Source organism: Tursiops truncatus, chromosome 4 (genome assembly GCF_011762595.2).
Source record: "Tursiops truncatus isolate mTurTru1 chromosome 4, mTurTru1.mat.Y, whole genome shotgun sequence".
In the NCBI taxonomy this organism is placed as follows: Eukaryota; Metazoa; Chordata; class Mammalia; order Artiodactyla; family Delphinidae; genus Tursiops; species Tursiops truncatus.
The window spans coordinates 130,562,478-130,578,394 of NC_047037.1; the positions used below are offsets into that span (position 1 = coordinate 130,562,478).

Consider the following 15,917-nt stretch of genomic DNA (forward strand, 5'->3'; position numbering starts at 1 on the left):
GTACATGTATGTCAAAATTCATCAAACTGTACACTTTAAATATATGTAGTGTATTGTCTATCAATTGTACCTCAATTAATCTGTTTTTTAAAAGTACATGAGGGTGACATGTAAGCCAACACCATTGTGCACAAATCAGTGAACGCTTGTCAATCAGAAACACAGCACAGGAAATTTCTGCAATAAGGGAAAGCCAACCAAGGAGAAGGAGACAAGCTGTCAGCATCCTCACTGAGGTACTAGTCATAAATCCTCACTAAGGCTACAAGGACATGGCTTCCCTGGTGGTGTAGTGGTTAAGAATCCTCCTGTCAATGCAGGGGACACGGGCTCAAGCCCTGGTCTGGGAAGATCCCACATGCCATGGAGTAACTAAGCCCGTGCGCCGCAACTACTGAGCCTGCGCACTAGAGCCCGGGAGCCACTACTGAGCCAGTGCACCGCAACTACTGAAGCCTGCGCGCCTAGAGCCTGTGCTCCGCAACAAGAGAAGCCACCGCAATGAGAAGCCTGTGCACTGCAGTGAAGAGTAGCCCCCGCTCGCTGCAACTAGAGAAAAGCCCACGCACAGCAACAAAGACCCAACGCAGCCAAAAATAAAATAAATTAAAAAATAAATAAATTTAAAAAAAAAAGGCTACAAGGACATTGTGTGCTGGAAGATTGTCTTCCTCCTAGATAATTGATAAGCACTTCCATTAACCAGTTTCCCAGAACAAGATAAGTTAATTTGTTTATTGGAAAACCAAGAGTGCTAGTCTAATTTGTTAATAGCAAGTATTAAAGGTCCCTACATAAACAGAACAAAGGGTAGGCACATCTTCCAAAGCAGAAGGCAGCAGATACACCAGTTTAATGCAAGTCAGTGGCACTGGTTCTACCTCAGCCAGAAAAGCAAGATGCAGTGCGTTCCCCTCTCAGACTCCCTTTAGGAAATGACTCCACTGGCAGTTCAGTGAAGACTCAAGACCACGGCAACAATGCCTCCTGCGATGTGTTATTAGGAGATTCGACTTGACCTATAGGATAGCCCACCCTTGACATTAAGAGGAAGCTTTACACTATTTGAGGATGAGACTTACCTTAAATTGATCAACTTTCTCAAGCTTTTCCAGATCAGGTACCAATCTCACTCCATCTTCTAGAGTTTTAAGGAATTCTACTTGAAACTCTACCATTTCAGTTAAATTTCCAAAGAGCACATCAAGCTGGAAAATGCAAAAGAATTTCATCAACCCCGTATTTCATTAGTGTGCAGAACCTTTATTTGCTTCTGATTTCAAAGTTTTTCTACCCATATTTATAAATTACGGTAATGCTCCCACCACCAGAAGGTGGGGCAGCTCCCTCCTTCCTCTCCAAGTGCACACCAAGAGCTCCGCAGGCAATAATTTGATCTATTTATTACAATTAAATGAATTCAAAATGCTTTCAGTATTGTGTGTACTCCCCAGTCCTTCCTCTTCACCAAGTCAAGCTATAGTGTGACCCTCACGAAGTTCAGACAATTGCCACCATACCTCATCTTGGGTGAGAAAAGTTTCTTTTTGAAGAGGTTTTAGGTATCTCTCCATGAGACAGTTTAAGTCCTAAGGGTTGAAAGAATATGTGATTAGCACATCTAAAAGTCTATAAAGAATCTAAAGAAAAAAAAATTATGTCCCAAATGCTAACATTTCAGTCTTTACGTCACTGAGGTCCATTGAGGCAGAAGTGAGCCAAACTTTTCTCAAGATATTTCAGACTTTGCAGGCCATATGGTCTCTGTTGCAACTATTTAACTCTGCTGCTGTACAGGAAAGTGGCATAAATAATACATAAGTGAATGTGTGTGGCTGTGTTCCAATAAAACTTTATTTGTAAAAACAGGCAGAGAGTTGGATTTGGCCCAAGGACCATAACTTGCTGACCTCTGACTTAAAGACTAAAACAGATCATACTATTGTAACATGGAACTAAACATAACTAAATTATACAGTTAGAGGAGTATATCATTATACAATTATCATAATTAGATGAATTATATAGTTATAGGAATATATTATAAATTATATAGTGTTGAAATAACTTTCCAGGCCCAAGATGGAGCCATTTCTGCCTGGGGTGTCGGGTCAGCAAACCCAAATTTAGATCATTTTTGTGTGCCTGTCAATACACCACTTGACCAGAACGTAGTATATCCACTCAGCCAATTTCCAAATGCCAGGCCAACTCTGGGCCTTCTCACCCCAACCAAGGTTGACTACGTGGCCCCGGCCAATCAAGTATTATCTACTTGTCTCTTCCTTGTTCTTTATTCTTTACCCTATGAAAGCTTCTTGCCTTCTGTCCCATTTTACAGTTCTACAAAAGGAGACTGTCCACTTCATGAATAAAGTTTTAAATAAAGTTTTTATCACTTTTAAATTGTCTTCTTTAATCATTTTTAAACAATAGTTGTATGTATTATAAATTATATAGGAACAAATGATATAGTTTCAGGAATATAACTAAATGTCAGAACAAATGATAACACAAAACAGACCTGATATCTTTCTGCCTAGACTCAAAGTAGATTGTGAAGATACTACTAGTTGAATTTGTCAAAAACGAATTCAATTTTAGTATGAGCTCAACAACATATTTAGAAAGGTCAGAAGGTTCACTTAACATCCACCATCATCTCCTTTCTGAGTCAATCAATCAGTTATTTATATCAACGAAGTGCTATAAGAATAGATACGCTTCCCTAAAACACAAAAGGAGATCGTAACATTCAGAATCAAGGCCAAATTCCATAGAGAGACCAAGATACCCTTCAAGACGGTGATCTGGCTTTGCTGTTAGTCAACATCAGTATCAACACAGAGCCTGCATCCTTCCGAAGGACGGAAGGAAGGATGCAGGGCAGGAGAAGACGTACTTTCACATAGGTGCGCTCCGTCTCCAGGAGCTCACAGATGACCTTGCGCAGCTTATCGGCGTCCGTGAGCTGTCTCATGGTGGCCAGCTGAGGCCCGGCAGAGTCCTGGGGGGATGGGCTCGGGTCAGAGGAGTTCATCTCGTGCAGACTGCGGCAAAATGCGGCCACCTGTTCCGTGCTCTTCAGAGCACAGATGAAAAGGCAAGACAGACGAAGTTATCCCTCACTAGAGAGACTTGTCTGACATCTGTCCCTCCTAAAGATGTTCTTCCTGGTTAATGAACTGCCACACATGAATCACATCTCTCGTTTCCCCAAATTGCTCCACACATCTGAGAGCTCACTGAATGCTCATAACAACCATAATAACAACTGCTGACATATACTGAATGATCACTGCATGCCAGGCACTGGTCTGATTCATTTAATCCTCCCACTTGGTAAGTGAGGGCTATTATCATTCCTATTTTACAGTCGAGACAACAGAGGCCAGGAGAGGTTAAGTAACTCATCCAAGATTGCACAGCTCGGATCTGAACCAGGCAGCATGGCTCAAAGCCTGTGTCCTTAATTACTCTGCAAGAAGCTCTCCAATGAGGAGAGGAAGATACGGACAAGTGCATTTCACCCAAAATACAAGGGTAATTCATTATCAGACTCTCAGTTCACTGCACTATACATATTTACTTTGCAAAGCTGGAAGATGATTTTATAAGCAGAGTCTTCTGTCTCTATTAAAAGTTGACACGGAGGCAACTCTCTAGATAACAACGGATATATATATATATACATATATACATATACATATACATATATATATATATACATATATATATATTTTTTAAGTTTCTGTCTCTCCAACTTCTCCAAGGCAGAAAGATTCCACCACCACCAGCACCCACCACCTCCCCCCTCCTCCAACTAAAACTAAGGGGCATTGACCCCTGAAAAAGACCTCAATAGGAGAGCTCACTCCCCACCCAATCTCTGTCCAGGATGATTCAGGTGGAAGTTTGGGAATCTAGAATTCTAAAATTCCAACTTTTCAAGTTATGCAAAACAGTTCTTCAAAGCAAGGGTTGAAGATGGACCACTGAAAATCCTGTGGAATCAGTAATTCCCCACCCTGGTTGCATGTAGGAATTACCTGGGGAGTTTTTAAACCTCCCAGTGCCCAGTGCACCATCCAGATCAATTCGATCCGAATCTCTAGGACAGGATGTGCAAGTGTTAGCATTTTTTTAAAGCTCTCTATGGTATTACTCCAAAGGCTATTTTGTAGCACAACATCTAGTTTATTAATTTATTAGTATTTGTTCGAATGTACCACTCTGCAAATATCTCATGCATATCTCCTTGCATATCTTCTTGGACTGCTCTTCCCTGTTTCTATTGTCCAATTCACCCCTAGGCACAAAGTATTTCCAATACAGACCTGCGCAGATAAAGGATTACTTTCAGGAGGGAGTAGGTGGGTATCCCACCTGCTCACTCTTGAAAGCGAACATCCTGAGAAGACCATCCTGCCGAAAACAACTGTTGGTGCCAAGAGCTGAAAGTCAAGGCTGGCATTTCGTGGTAGGCAGAGGAACCAAACCAAGTGTATCCCATGGGGGTAATTCTTAAACACAGAGGAAGGTAGCTAACATTAGCATGCCTTCTCCTCATTAGCATATTGCCTTTCCCTCATTAGCATAGCCCAAAGGGAAGGAAGCCCGGAATAAAGACAGGACAAGGACATGGGAAATCAGAACTTAACAAGGATGCATTAGCAGCAATGTCATGACAGGAAAGAGCAGAGCCAGGACCCAAATCCACGTAATTATTGATCCAATTTTCTTATGGTTACACAGCTTATTTATTGCTAGCGCAGATCCTGGTCTTATATGCCGGGATGTATTAGTTACCTGTCAGTGGCACTGTTAAATGTTCCCTACGGAATCAGTGTGTCAGACACTGACTATCCCCACAAAGAATTCTCCCTTTGGTGACTGATGAAAAACTCACCCAAATGGGCTGAACTGTAAAGCATGTGACTTATAACCCAATAAGGCTGTTAAAAAAGAAAAACTCCTTTTTTTAATCACAGCCTGTTTCAGTAGAAATAAACAGTTTGATTTAGTTATGTTAGGGTTTTACAAACTCAGTGTCATCATTCAATATAAACAGTTAAATATGGCTTTGTCCTAATAATTAAAAAGGAACAAGTAGGTCCATTTTAACAAAAACGTCCACACGCCTTTTAGATGATCTCATGATAACTGTAAAAGGCAACTGCATTATAACACAGACATCATGGAAGTGGGGTTGTGCCTCACCAAATGAAAATCCCAAGGAAAGACAGTGTGATAACAGCTGACAGCTTAAGTGCCCTGCCCTCCAGCTAATCCCAAACTCTCCTCTGTCACTTTGATTTGTCACTCATCAAAACAACAAATGTATAACTGGCACCTTCGCTTAAACAATGCTTTTCTAAATGTCCCAACAATAACCACAGCTGCCTGTCATTTACATACAAATTAATAACACAGCTGTTACTCATGATACCTAAATCCATTCCCATATTCCCATCAGAGACACAGGAGACCTTTCTGCAGTTTTATCATTTAGACAAGTTGCCATGAGAACTCCAATGTCCTCACAGATTACACCAAGGATGTCCCACACTTTAAGAAAAAGGCAAGTTATAACCTTGGGACTCTGACATATCAAAGGCAGGAAATTCAAAAGACATTTCCCTTTGTGCTCCCAATTTGCACCACGCTGACTTGTTGCCATTCTCAGCAATATCTGGCTTGAATAATGAAAGGCATGACATGGAGTTTCTGGGTTTTCGTTCCCTCCGTTTCACGATAAATACTTTAAGGTTTCCATTTTTAAGAGTGTGAGTAGGGTTCCTGACTTTGCCTATGTCAAGTCCACCACCTCTAAGGTTCAGTATTCTGAGTTTTAAGCTCAGGGAAAAACTCAGGGAAAGCTCAGGTTAGTGAGATGAGGGCCAGGGCTCTAGTGCTCTATACCTAGCCATCTCCTACCCAACCCCCCGTCAAACAGCCAGGCTCCCCACCTTCTTCCTGGCACACCCCTCCCGGATTATATTAGGAAATACCTTTAGCATCCCAGGGGATACCTAAAAATATCCTTGAGTCCTCTTCTGAGAGTTCAGAGCCTTAGGCATCCCTTCCTTATAAGACACAGCCTTCCTAAGCAAAGATAGATTTATCGGGGGGTGGGGGGGAAGCAGTTTCTCCACTGGCAAGCCCCTTCTCTGATTCAAGTTATAAACTCTCAGGTTTACCAAGGAACTGGGTCAATATGGACATAATCTTTTTACTGTCAATTCCATGTTATCTAAATAAATAATAAATAAATTTAATAAAATAAATAAACAAACAAAAAGACAGAATAACAAGTTATATTGTATATATCGTCAAGGAGTATTACTTATAAGGCTCTTAATGAAATTTTTGCTTGGAAACAACTTCAAAGGATATCATCAAGTGTGAGAATTTTGTTTTACTAAAATATTACCCCCCCAAAAAATGAAATGCAGGTCGCCTTTAGAATACCTCTAACCTAGAGATTTTACATGTTGTGGCCCAGTTCTTAAGTCCCCCTGCCCCCATACTGTGGCCAAACTTGTCTGCATCAAAACCTATTAGGACCTGGGGTCGGCGGGGGGAGATGAACTGGGAGATTGGAATTGACATACATACACTATTGATACTATGTATAAAATAGATAACTAATGAGAACATACTGTATAGCTCAGGGAACGCTACTCAATGCTCTGTGGTGACCTTAATGGGAAGGAAATCCAAAAAAGAGGGGATATATGGATTCGTATAGCTGATTCACTTTGCTGTACGGTAGAAACGAACACAATATTGTAAAGCAACTATGCTCCAATAAAAATTAATTTAAAAAAACCCATTAGGAGCTTCTCCATGTAGCTTGGCCAGGATATAGGATGTAGAAGGAGCTGAGTGCGGTGCTTTCCTCACTCTCCCACTGAGTGATACATGGCATTCTGGTCATTTGCACATCAAGCACCGTAGCCCAGAAAGAGAGCTGCCATGAGAGGTCCTCAACATAGCTCCTAAAAGCCAAGTTTCCTGGAATCGGTACAAGTAGCAAAGGATTGCTGGAAGGAAGAAGACAGACACAGTTTCTCCAAGTCCAAACCTCTCCCCGTTTGAGGACTGCCATCAGTCACCATGGACACAAAAAGCGCTTATGGGCATTTCAGAGCTGCCAGTTAAAACTGTTAAAGGGTAGCAGAGCTGTTCTACTGTCAGGATGAAGAGTTACCCACCCAACGCACAGAAATGAACATGACAACTGAAGGAGGAAATGGGCTCGTTTACTGAGGTCTGCATGAAGTTCAATGTTTATAATATCACTTTCTTCCTGTGGAAGATGAAAAGAAAGTACAAAAAGAGGGGGGTAGGCTTTCAAGTACACACTACCAACCCAAGCTACCCAGCTGTTAAAGCTCTTCCTGTTATGCAACCACTAAAGGCAATTTCTATCTCGGGATGAGTTCAGAGTTCTAAAACTGTCCTTTGAGTCTGACCGATTTAACACTTCCCACAGATTTAAAAGGGGCCAGAGTGGCCTGAAATCTTATAGCCTTTATTTAAGCTTTTTTGGGAAACAAACACCAAAGTAACATATTCCATAATTTCAGAGACCCTCATATACAATGATAACCCCTATAGTTCTCTGGCATCTTTTTGGTCTCCTTTTGAACAAACTTTGAAGAAGAAACATTCCATAAGGATAAAGGCTTGCTTGAGTAAATCACGTGTACTCACTGTCCAAGTTCAATTTCATTAAGTGACACGAAATCTAATAGTCAACAGACTCTGATATTAATATTTAACTATTAAATGGTTTAACTTGATTTTAAATTATTCCTCCCCCTTAACCCACTAAAAATTTTTCTTATTAAAGAGGCAACAGTTACCATAGGAATTGGCATACACAATATAGGTCAGTTGACATTAAATCATTAATACATTCCCTGGGCCAACACATGTAAATCCACCTGCTTCATAAGTAACCAGAAATAAAGTCAAAAGCACTTAAAACTTTGTAGGAGGCAAGTTGAACATTCTTCTTCCAGAAATGCTTGCTGAATACTTAGGCTACCCGTTTGGAGGTGGAGATGGGGAGACTTATCACACATGTAACACAAACATGTTCAAAATCTCAACACCCAAAAGAAAAAGGGAAACATTCAAGTGACGATTAATTTTAAAAATAATAATAACAACCCACCTTTCTGTCATTTAGAAATGAAAAAACAGATATGTGTAAAGATTCTTGGCAAACTCGACTTCACTCCAACTACTGATGCCCCCCACTCCCATGTTAAAATGTATATTCTCTATCCACAAGGGGATCTAAAGGGCAGAAGGCTGCAATATGGAGACATGGGACAAGCATATCACCATCATTTGAACTGGGAAACAAATCAGCTAGAAAGTCGTAACATACACAAAGGCTAGCAAGATAGAATTCAAACAGTGCTCACCAGGTGAAGCGTCCGATATACAGAATCACCGGACTTGCCACTGTTTTCAATCCTGGGCTTGCGCTTTATTTTCCACAAAGCAGACATCATCGGGAAGGTATTCTCATGATAATTCTACCTCCTGACACGTTCCACAAAGAAACAGAAGTTTCTTAAAATACTCGGAGAGCACCAAATGCCTTCTGGCTCCTGAGAGAGCATCCTCCCATGCAGACAGCCCATGCCGGCTGTGCCATGAAGACCTACGGCTGCATCTCTACAGAGCAAGGACAGCGACAGCGCGACCCGACAACAGCCCCCTCTGCCCGTCAGTGCCCTCTGGGAGGGAGTCAAAGGCTAACCGATAAACCAGAATTTATGCTTTGTTTTCACCTGGCTAAACAGCAGAAGTTCCAGAAAGGGAGAGCCAGGAGGCAAGAAAACAATGCAAAAAAAAAAAAAAAAAACGCCTCCCGGGGATGTGAGCGTCTCTACCCTGCAGACTGAGATCAGCTGATTGGCCTGCATCCTGCACTGCACAGGAATATTAAACCCGCCCGGCTCAAACTTTGAAGACACCCCTCACAGAGTTGAGAGCAGACACTAAAAACCAAAACATTTTTTAACAGTTCATATTTTCACAATGTCCCCCGAATGCTTTGTTACAAAAACCAAACACTTCCAAGACAACAACAATTTGGATTGAAAAGAAAAAAGAAGGCTTTCCAATTGGAAATGCTCTGAAAATGATTCTCATACATTGGCTAAGTGGAAAACAAAATCACAGCTGCCAGGGGGTCTGGAATGCATGATAGGACTGCCCGGAGCTAATTAGCATTCGTTTCCAGAGACAAGAGTTTTCAATTAGAAGCAGGGAAACAAGTGGGTGGGGGGGGGGGGGGGTGAGGAGGTCCTCTGAGGTTGTCACCCACAGTCATAAGAGGAAGGACGCGGCTTATAAAGAGAAAGGCCGCCAGACTGTCCCTGCGGTGTGGAAGTCCCACACCCCAGCCCCGTGGATGTGACAGTCCCGTGTCACCACGGCTCAGCAACAAACTCACAATTACCTACTTGCTCAACCCCCGAAGACCACGTGCCGCAAAAGCTGCCCTCTAAAAAAAATTTGTAACAACACACAAAACTCTAACGTGCATTCTCTTTATCCTGCCCACTGTTTCACAAAATGATTCATTTAGGAAGAGCAGCAAAAATATTAAAGAAATAAACAAAAAGAATCGACAGCCCTCACGTATTCAGGCAGATAAAAAATGATGTCCTGTTTCATTTCATTTATTCATTTGTTTGTTTATCTATTTATCTAGTTTTTACATTCTACACCCAGCCTGGTGCATTCACATTAAGGCTAAATCATCCTTCCACTTTTAGGCAGCTTACAGCTTAACTACAAATGTTTGGTTTATCCTCAAGAAAAATGACACACTGATATAGGAGCCGCATCAAAAAATATTGATCCTTAATCAAGAAACTTAAGATATACACTTGCTCTTACTTTAAATCATGAAAAAAGACACGAAGCTTAAGCGTTAGAAAAATATTTCACGAAGCTTAAGCATTAGAAAAATATTTAAGTGGCTAATGAGTATACAGTTGCCTCTTAAACAACTCGGGGGTTAGAGGTGCCGAATATCCTTGCAGTCAAAAATCCACGTATAACTTATACTCCCCCCTACCCCCATATACGTAGTTCTTCCGTATCCACGTGGTTCGTCCGCATCCACGGTTCCGTATCCGTAGATTCAACCCACTGCAGATTGGTAATACTATTTACTATTGGAAAAAAATCCACATATAAGTGGACCCTCACAATTCAACCGCGTGTTGTTCAAGGTTCAACTGTATATCTAAACTGGCTTATACTATCACTAATTAATTCCTTCCTTCCTTTTTTGAAACCTGGTATTTAATACCAGACCTTAACAATCTGGCCAGAAGGTCATTTCAGCAAAGCAGTTAACAACAGAGAGCCTCGTTTTGTCATCTCAGAGCTGTGTGACCTTCAGTAAGTGGCTTAACCTCTCTGTTCCAATATTGCCACCTATAAAATAGGGGGAATAGCAGTGTCTATCTCTCAGTGGTATTGTGAGAATGAGAGGTTAATATCTAATATATACAAGACACTACCTAGGTATTAGCTCTCATTTATTACTAATAACAAAATCATTCAAATAAAGAAGATAAAATCTGAATCAAACCAACACCAGGAGTATTTTCAGGTACAGAATCACACAGTGCTCCGTACATCCAGTCTATAAAAAAAGGACTGTGAACCTATGGTGTCAATGAGTCCACCTTATGATCTTTAAAAATACTCAGATCATTACCCAAACTTGTCAATAACTTCAAAGATATTCTCCTTTATGAGAGCCTACCGCGCATTTCTACAGTGAAATCCAGGAACCTCATCGCCTGCTCCTATACTTGACCCTGGCTGTTCCAGGCACGTTTCAGGGTCTTGTTCTCAGGAGAAAGAACCATGAAATCAGAGAGGCACCTGGGATGAGTCAACAAAACCCTGGGGCCTCTTCCTTCCTCTCTGCTGCCAGAACCCCATATTATAGAGGACCCTGTTTGGGACTTCATGACTCACTATATTTAAAATGGAAACAATCTCTCAAAATCCACAAAGGGAGTGGAACACGGCTATTATAGTGAGGTAAAAATGATCCAAGTTAAAAAGTATTCAGAAATAAATGTCTTAGATACAGGAAAAATAACTGTACTCCCAAATCAAATTAGAAACTGAGAATTAACATTTTTAGTTTAATAATAGAACCATTTAATAAATAGCTTTCAAAATATCTTACCTCACACGGAAATATCTGTTTCTTTTGAGGGCCACTCACCCTCCCCCACCTCCCCGAAAAAGTAGGTAAAAGGCCACAAAAATAAAAAGTAACTTTAAACAGCTTTTGTTTGTTTTTTTGCCTTTAAATGAAACATGCATGTTTCCGTTTACTGGCTTTTTAATTAATAACCAACAACATAAAGCCCTTTCAGTCTACAAATATTAAATTTATAAACATTAAAATTACTTTAAAATATTAAATTTTATACTGCGCTCAACTTAGACACTGAGAGTGATGATCCTATGATGGCAAAAGAGAAACATATGGATAAAAGCAATGCTGAAGATAGTCTAACATATGCACTCAAGAAAGTCCTACAAAGATATATAAAGACAAAAAGAGGCAGAAAAGTATACACAGAGAAATGTAGGTTTTTGAAATAATCATTCGGATTTGAAGAGTATATTTCCATTATCAATATCAGTTATATTTTTGACCCAGCCAGTCATCCAATTACTGGACAAAGGCAAGAATCACCTGATATTGTAGATGAGAAAAACAAAGGTATAATTTAAAGTTACATGATTTGCTCAGGTTAAGGGACTGGTCAAGGTCAAGCAAAAGAATAGGAGACAGACAGGGGGACCAACATAAATATGTCAACGACATTCTGAAAACAGAAGACGAATAAATACGGACATAATCACGTATCACTGTTTTTACGGGGGGGGGGGGGGTCTTTCAGATACAGGTAACAGAGTTTTCAAATTGTTATACTCTGGAGACTGTGATGAGAAGAGGTTATTGACACAGAGAACTCTTTAGGAAGTGGAATAAAAGCATGATGAATTATGGAAAACAAATTCGCAGTTGCACCAAAGGGTCAGGATAAGAGCTTTGTCACAGTGCTCAACCGGGTAAGAATCACTGTATTTGGATTAAACAAAAAGATTGTTTCTTTCCCTTTAATGAAAAAAAAAGGTGCTCACCTTTCACAAGAGCTAAACAGAGATAATGCAAAGGGAGTCTGTTATAGAAACCATGAGTAGCAAGAAAGTATAACAGACCCAATTGTACACATTTTAGATGCTGTTTTGTCATACATATATGGAAGCATAAGAAGGAAACAGGATGAAATGAGACTTTAATTCATTAAGAGTGAGCTCTGCCCTATATTCTCACGTATGGGTTTGTTCTCAAGACTATAATTTGGATTTCATATCCTATTTAGTGACATCTCAGAAGTAAAAACACTTTGGTCCCGTGGAGGGGCCTTCTAACCACATACAGCTGCAGAGGTGACGTGTTAGCTGTGATTCTTTGGTGGTTCAAGACATGGGATGTGCAAATGGAAATCTCTCACCTTGCTGCTGTGATCAGTCTCATCTGAGGATTCCAAGTCTGGCCCTTCGGTCTCCTCCGGAGCACTCTCAGGACTACTGCCCTGCTGGCTGCAGAGGCTGTGCCCTGCAAGGTGAAGTCAGAAGAACACATGGGTCAGCACGTACAGTCATTGCTATAAGCCATGCCAGTGCAAGGGAGTGTGGGGTCAAGCTCATGACGTGTACCTATATTGTTAGACGCTCCAAGTACGTGCTCCATGATCTTGGTTCAATAAATGTCACTTTTTGTTGTTTTTATTGTTACCACTATTATTATTATTTTATAACACAGTATATTTTTATTATTTATAATACATATTTTATAATATACAATCATTGCTGTGGACTGAATATTTATGTCCCCCCTCAATTTCATACGCTGAAGCCCTAATCCCCAATGGGACTGTATGTGGAGATGAGGCCTTTGGGAGCTAAGTAGGTTTAGATGAGGTCTTGAGGATGGGCCTCCACCAGAGCTCCCCTCCTCTCATGTAAGGACACAGAGAAAATGCAGCTGTCTGCAAGCCAGAAGAGAGCCCTCAGCAGGAACCCAGATCTTGAACTTCCCAGCCTCCAAAACTGTGAGAAATAAATATCTGTTGTTTAAGACACCCGGTCTGTGGTATTCTGTCACAGCAGCCCCAGCTGACAAAGACAATAATTTACTATCCATCTATCTATGAAATAAAATTTAAATAAAATTAAATTATTTGATTGATTTATAATCAAATTAATTGCTGGATCAATTACTTCATTGCTAAAATAACTGAATAAACCATTCTGAGAAGAACACTAAAAAAATAATAACTTTCATATAGATTACCTGGCAAACTTCACCCACTCTTCCCACCATATCCTATGTATGCAAAAGTGCAGGCAACTTTCTTTCCTATTTTACCAAGTCCCTACTACAGTGGTTGGCTATGGTAGCCCCCTGCAGTGGGGAAGAGAACATTAAGATCTCTTTCCTCTGGGGGGATTCTCAGATTTAAAGAGCATCTGAACTGCCTGGGGGTTCATGTTATGCAGATTCGGATTCAGTAGGTATATGGTTGGACCTATGATTCTGCATTTCTTACAAGCTCCAAGATGTTATCAATCAAGAGGTCCATGGTCCACACTTGGAATAACAAGTCCCTAGTATATTTACAAACCTCTAGCTAGTCTGGTAAGACAGTGGTTTGATGACCATTATCTTAGAATATGTCAGGCACTGGGTCAGGGACTACAGCACCATCACTCTAACCCGATGAGAGAGAAGGGAAGAAAGACGAGAAGAAGAGAAGGGAAGAAAGAGGAGAGAAGAGAAGGAGCCACTTTCTGACTCTTTGGATGAAAGCGTCAGTCTGCAAAGAGGCTGCCTTATTCCAATGACACGGTTACAGTCACAAGCTGTTTAGCATGACTTTCTGATCAAATTCCAGGTTGGTTGGGAAACTAAGGAAAGAAGCCAATCCCTGAGCAAACCTCGCTCCAAGGCTGCGTCCTGTGGTCCCCTTCCCCTCCTCTGGAATGAAGCAGCAATGAAGCGAATGCCTACTTTCTATGGTTTGTAAGTTTCTGTCCGAACCCCCTCGCCTCCCCGCACCTAGTCGCAGAGTTCTGGCTCTACGATGTTCTTGCACTTCTTTTAATTACTTGCTCACTCAATAACATGGTGGGAGCCATCCAAGAGAGAGGCCCACTTAACTTGGTGGATATCAACAATGTCACACCGTCACGACCAGAGGAAAAAAGAGTGGTTGAATACTTTAAATGGGGGCAATGACCTAGATTCTGGGGCTAGAAAGAAGGGGAAGATTTGAACAGCGCTAAGCTCTGAGATGGCAGGAACCACGCTCCCTCAGCACTAAGCAGGGTGGCGAGGCTGTACACAAGGTCACCTTCACGCTGTAATCTGCATAATGGCGACCTCCAGATGGTACAGCCAAACACTGTGACCCTGCATATCTCCACTGTTTATCATAATGCCTGGGCTCTAGAGGTTGCTCACAAAATAGTGGGAAAAGGAATGAAAGGATTTTCATTGTTAACAATACTGTGGGTCAGGTATCCTAAAAAGGAAGCAAAAAAACCCTAATTCTACAAAACACTTAGAAATTCTAAGTATCAATAAAATAGAACAAAATTCTTTTTATATTTTTTTCATTATTACTTTTTGTTGTTGTTGTTTTTGTTTTTGTTTTTGCGGTACGCGGGCCTCTCACTGCTGTGGCCTCTCCCGCTGCGGAGCACAGGCTCCGGACGCGCAGGCCCAGCGGCCTTGGCCCACGGGCCCAGCCGCTCCGCGGCACGCGGGATCCTCCCGGACCGGGGCACGAACCCGTGTCCCCCCCACTGGCAGGCGGACTCTCAACCACTGCGCCACCAGGGAAGCCCCATTATTATTATTTTTTTGGCTGCACCATGCAGCATGCGGATAGTTCTCTGACCAGGGACTGAACCCGTGCCCTCTGCAGTGGAAGCACAGAGTCTTAACCACTGGACCACCAGGGAAGTCTCCCCAAATCCTTTTTAAACATAAAGCTGAGCTCCAAGAAATCCCCAGAGCCCAAAATGAAGAAGACAAAGGAAGCAGGAGGGGTGGGCCAGTCCCAAAGCCATGGCTGTGCTGAGTAATCCATCAGTCCCCAAACTCCAAACCCTAGAGCAGTGTTTCCCAAAGGGAGCGGGAACCTGTTGGTGTCAGGAGGGGAAAACGTTTAGGAGGAAAACTGTACACATGGCAGGTACACAGGGCACTAGCCCCCCCCCCCCCCCCCGGGCTCCTGGGTTCTAAGTACCTTGAGCACTCCGCAGCCACTGTGACAATCAAACACACACCCCTACAGAGCCCAACAGCAGAACCATCTCAGCTTGGGAACCACAGCCCTGGAGCCTTTGGTGTCAACTGTGAAGCCGTGAGACAGAAAACAACTGTTGGGTCAGTACAAACTGGAGAGTTAGAATCAAATCTCCCACATTCATATGGTTCCTTTGAAGGGCTACACTTTTACCCCAAAAAGACTCACAAAGATTTTTTTTCAAAAGTACTCACTGGAAAAAGAGAAAAAAAAAAAAAAAAGAAGGAAAAAGGAAGCTGATTTAACTCTGCCCATACTCTGGGATGAGTGGGGATGGAGGAAGAAGGGTTTCTTCTTGGAGGTGACAACCACAGGCTGGCTGCACGGGTGTTTGAGATTCAAATTTACACTATGTCCTACATTCTGGGGACTCCAATGTCTTAGTCTGCTCAGGCTGCTGTAACTAGGACTGCAGACTGGGTCGCTTAAACAACAGACATTTATTTCTCTCCGTTCTGGAGGTTG

The 15,917-nt window shown here is 41.7% G+C and overlaps 1 protein-coding gene across 11 annotated transcripts in view; it reads right to left on the reverse strand.

Annotated features, from left to right (window-relative positions):
• TIAM1 (TIAM Rac1 associated GEF 1) overlaps positions 1-15,917 on the reverse strand; it is a 504,950-nt gene that overhangs the window by 31,013 nt on the left and 458,020 nt on the right. For 10 of the 11 annotated variants that reach the window (XM_073804434.1, XM_073804432.1, XM_073804433.1 and 7 more), the window contains 4 exons: positions 12,591-12,694; positions 2,903-3,082; positions 1,521-1,589; positions 1,083-1,208 (listed from right to left, as the gene is read on the reverse strand). In XM_073804434.1, coding sequence (XP_073660535.1) covers positions 1,083-1,208; positions 1,521-1,589; positions 2,903-3,082; positions 12,591-12,694 — 479 coding nt within the window. Of the gene's footprint in view, positions 1-1,082; positions 1,209-1,520; positions 1,590-2,902; positions 3,083-8,441; positions 9,018-12,590; positions 12,695-15,917 lie in introns of those variants that run through there. The other variant, XM_033856013.2, reaches the window with a different exon arrangement.